Genomic DNA, 3,696 nt, shown 5'->3' with positions numbered 1-3,696 from the left:
GGCTCGTAGGGCTGCGCTGCTCAGGGGATGGTGATGTGGAGCTATTTATTTCTCCCCTTCTGTCTCTGGGGCAGTAGCTGGCTGGATGCAGAATGGGTCCCTCCTGCCCCTGCCCACCAGCAACTACTATGAACCTTGCCGTAACAGGCAGGTGCAGTAGGGCTACACAAGCAGGGTCTCTTTGGCCCAGGACAGAGGGTGTTTGAATATGGCTTGCCAGCCCACTGGGTGATAAAAAGTTCATGATCCGGCCCCACATTCAAAAAGGTTGGACACCCCTGCCCTTGACAATATTACAGGTTTTCTCCCCATAATACAACCTGGCAAGTGGCTCCTTAGATGCTACAGCAGTGACCCTCAGGGGTACCAGGCCTCAGGTCCTCCACTGGGTGTGTGGGCTCTTAGTTTCTGGTTGCTTCTGACTCCCCAGAGATACAACACAAAACATACATATTCCTTTGTTTGTTCATTACTTTTTAATTGTTTCATCCCAAATAGTACAATCCCCTGGCTCTGTGCCAAGCACTCTTTACGTGATGCACCAATCCCCTGGCACTGTGTCAGATATATTCCTTATAGGGAAACTCTTGTGTCTTGCTCACCTAGTGCCCAAGCACAGCACTCGCCTCTCCCAATGCCACAGAAGGCGTTGTGTTCAATTTTGCTGCTTAGTTCTGGGAAGGCCTGGACTATGGCTAAAAAGCCTTAACATAATTCAGTTTGCCTGTGACACCTGGTGAGCTGTGGAATAACCTATCCATTGGCCGGTGTCGGAGAATGCTTCCTATTGTACCCTGGGATCTGGCTTCAAGATTGTAATTTCTCAGGCTTGTACTAATAGTTGATAGCCCATCTCCTGGCCATCTCAGTTTAAAGCCTTATCCAGGAGGTATGCCATTCTAACCAAGAAAAGCTTCTTCCTCTTTGGTGTGAGGTGGATGCCATCTGTTCCCAACAGGCAGTCCCTGATGTGTGTGCTGTGGTTGAAGAAATTGAAGCCCTCGCAGTAGCACCAGAGCCAGAGTCCTCTGTTCACTTATTCTATGCATGTCACTTCCCCCTGCGCTGCCTGGTGGTTTCAGAGCTTCCTGCGGAAGTTCCCTGGGGTGCGGCCAGGCCCAGAGGGACCCAAAGACCAGCCAGGGCCAAGGCTGGAGCCACAATGAGCCGTGGGGGCCGTATCGGGGCCCCAGGACCCCAGGACCACGTCCCCTCCTGTCTCCTCCAGCCCCATGAGAACCAGCAGGTGTTCGAGCTCCTGGGTCGCAAATGCCTGGTGAGGCCTGGGGGGTCTGTGGGTTAGAAGTGAGAGGCACCATGGAAGGGGCGGGGGGCTATGGGTTGGGAGTGAGAGGCACCACAGGGCTGAGGGTTGGGAGTGAGGGACACAACTGAGCGGGGTACAAGTCAGGAGTGAGGGGCATGAGGGGATGGGCTGCGGGTAGGGAGTAAGGGGTGCCATTGTGGGGGCTGCGGGTCAGGAGTGAGAGGCACCACTATGGAGTTACTGGGTACCACTATGGGGGCTGCAGGTCAGTAGTGAGGGACACAGTTGGGGCTGGGAGGGTGCGGGTCAGGGGTGAAGGGCACCACAGGATTGGGGCTGGCTGCAGGTCTAATGTCCACCCCCTGTGGCCTCCCCCACCCTCAGACCCTGGCTACGTCAGTGGCTCAGCTCTTCCTGGCGCTGCCACCTGGGGCCCGGGGCTGGGCCAAGCAGGGCTGTGGTGTCGTTTGCTTCATCAAGGACAACCCGCGGCGCTCCTATTTCATCCGCCTCTATGACCTGCAGGTTACTGTGGGACCCCATCTCCGGGAGATCCTCCCCAGCCCCCACCTTCCCTGACCCCAACCCTGACCCCTTATATTGACAGGGTACCCAGGAATCTGGGACCCCAAACCCCCACCCCCCGACCTCAACCCTGACCCTCTAGTCTAGATGTAAAACCCAAGCGTCCAGGACCCAGCCCCCCACTTGCCCAAGCCCCTAGTATGGGTAGAGAACCCAGTTATCTGGCCCCCTAGACTCCTCCTTCCAGTCCTTAGGGTGGGAAGAGAACCCACGCATCTGGGATCCGGATCAGCCACAACCTCTAGCATAGGCCAAGAACCCAGGTGTCTGGGCCTATAGCCCCAGTCCCTAACCCCTAGGAAACACAGGGAACCCAAGCACCTGGAACTCCAGCCCCTCACCACTTCAATCTTTAGCATGGGCTGAGAACCTAGACATCCAGGAGCCTGGGACTGCCTCCCCCTGCCCTCCCTGCCCTCAAACCTTGACCCCTAGGATAGGCAAGGAACCCAGTCATCTGGGTCCCCTCCCAGCCACTCTTTGAAACAGACAGGGAGCCCAGACATCCAGGCTCCCAGCCTCCCCACCCCTCCCCACCCCTCCCCACAACCACAACGCAAGCCAGGGAACCCAGGTGTCCAGACTAAGTCCATCCGTCTGTCTATCCACATAGGGGTCACAGCTGCTGTGGGAGCAGGAGCTCTATGCCCAGATGACCTACATTGCTGCCACTGCATTCTTCCACACCTTCCCGGCTGACGTGAGCATCTCTGGATGCCTGGGTCCCCACCTGGATGCCTGGGTCACATCCCAGTTCTGGAGGGGGGGCAGGATGGAGCTGGGAGCCCAGATGCCTGAGTTCTTATCCCAGTTCTAGGAGGGGGCAGGTCTTGGAGGGATTGGATCTTGAACACCTGGGTTCTCAGGAAGGGGTTGGGGGGGAGCAGAGGCTGGGAGCCTGGACACCTGACTTCCCAATCCGTTCTAGGAGGAGGAGCAGGTCTGGGGGGTAGGCTGGAGCTGAAGCCTGGATGCCTGGGTCCTCTGCTGGCTAAGAGTGGGGGTTGGGGTGTGGTATTGCACTCTTCCCCACACGGATGCCCTGGTGCTGGGCAGGATGGGACCAGCCGGGGGGCCGGGACCATGCCATTCCCCCCATGCACTGCCCCTGCCCCCCAGGAGTGCCAGGCTGGGCTGAACTTTGCACATGAGGGTGAAGCTGATGTCTTCCGGGCCCTGGTGGATGAGAAGATGAAGAAGCGTCAGCAGCGGCTTGGTACGTATCCCCCTAGCCCCCGTGAGTCTCACCCCAGATCTAGACCCGGACCCTGGCCCTGACCTGCCAGGATCAGGCCCAGAATCAGGCCCAGGATGGGGCCCCGCACCCTCACTACTGTCTCCTCCTTGCAGACAAGCGGCAGCTTCCAGCTCTGCCCCCCACCATAGCCGAAGGTGAGTCCCCCAGCATCCCACAGCGTGGGGGGTTGGGGTCCAGGTGTATGTGCGGAGGGGTGGCATGAGGGTGGGAGGCTCTGGTGGGGCAGGGCCTGGGGATATTCTCATGACCTCTCTCCCCAACATGTTTTGCAGAACGCAGGGGGTCTGTGTCCCGACCTCCCGGGGGCACCAATGGTGAGTGTGGGGCAGGCGGGAGTTAAACCTGCCCTCCTACTACACCCCAACTCTTTCCTATTCCCCCAATACCACTCTGCTCCTCCAGCCCCTTCCTATCCCTACCACCACTATGGTGCCCCCCAATACCCTCCACACCCTCTTCCTGTCCCCCACAACCTACCTGCTTCCCTCTTGTGCCCCTCAATGCCCCTCTATCCCCTTTCTGCCCCCCCAACCCATTCTACTGCCCCCCAGTTCCCCTCCAATAGCCCCCACACCCTCTTCTTGCC

At 58.6% G+C, this 3,696-nt stretch overlaps 1 protein-coding gene across 1 annotated transcript in view; it reads left to right on the top strand.

Moving 5' to 3' along the window:
* The first annotated feature begins 1,105 nt into the window (after positions 1 to 1,105).
* WAS (Wiskott-Aldrich syndrome) overlaps positions 1,106 to 3,696 on the top strand; it is a 6,841-nt gene continuing 4,250 nt past the window's right edge. The window contains exons 1-6 of the mRNA XM_025213664.1: positions 1,106 to 1,276; positions 1,652 to 1,792; positions 2,466 to 2,552; positions 2,972 to 3,068; positions 3,203 to 3,244; positions 3,383 to 3,424. Of these exons, the coding sequence (XP_025069449.1) occupies positions 1,163 to 1,276; positions 1,652 to 1,792; positions 2,466 to 2,552; positions 2,972 to 3,068; positions 3,203 to 3,244; positions 3,383 to 3,424 (523 nt within the window). The 5' untranslated portion in view covers positions 1,106 to 1,162. The remainder of the gene's footprint in view (positions 1,277 to 1,651; positions 1,793 to 2,465; positions 2,553 to 2,971; positions 3,069 to 3,202; positions 3,245 to 3,382; positions 3,425 to 3,696) is intronic.

This window comes from Alligator sinensis, unplaced genomic scaffold, assembly GCF_000455745.1.
Source record: "Alligator sinensis unplaced genomic scaffold, ASM45574v1 scaffold137_1, whole genome shotgun sequence".
Taxonomy (NCBI): domain Eukaryota; kingdom Metazoa; phylum Chordata; order Crocodylia; family Alligatoridae; genus Alligator; species Alligator sinensis.
The sequence above is the reverse complement of the archived record's forward strand: the minus strand, read 5'-3'. Positions and strand labels throughout refer to the sequence as shown.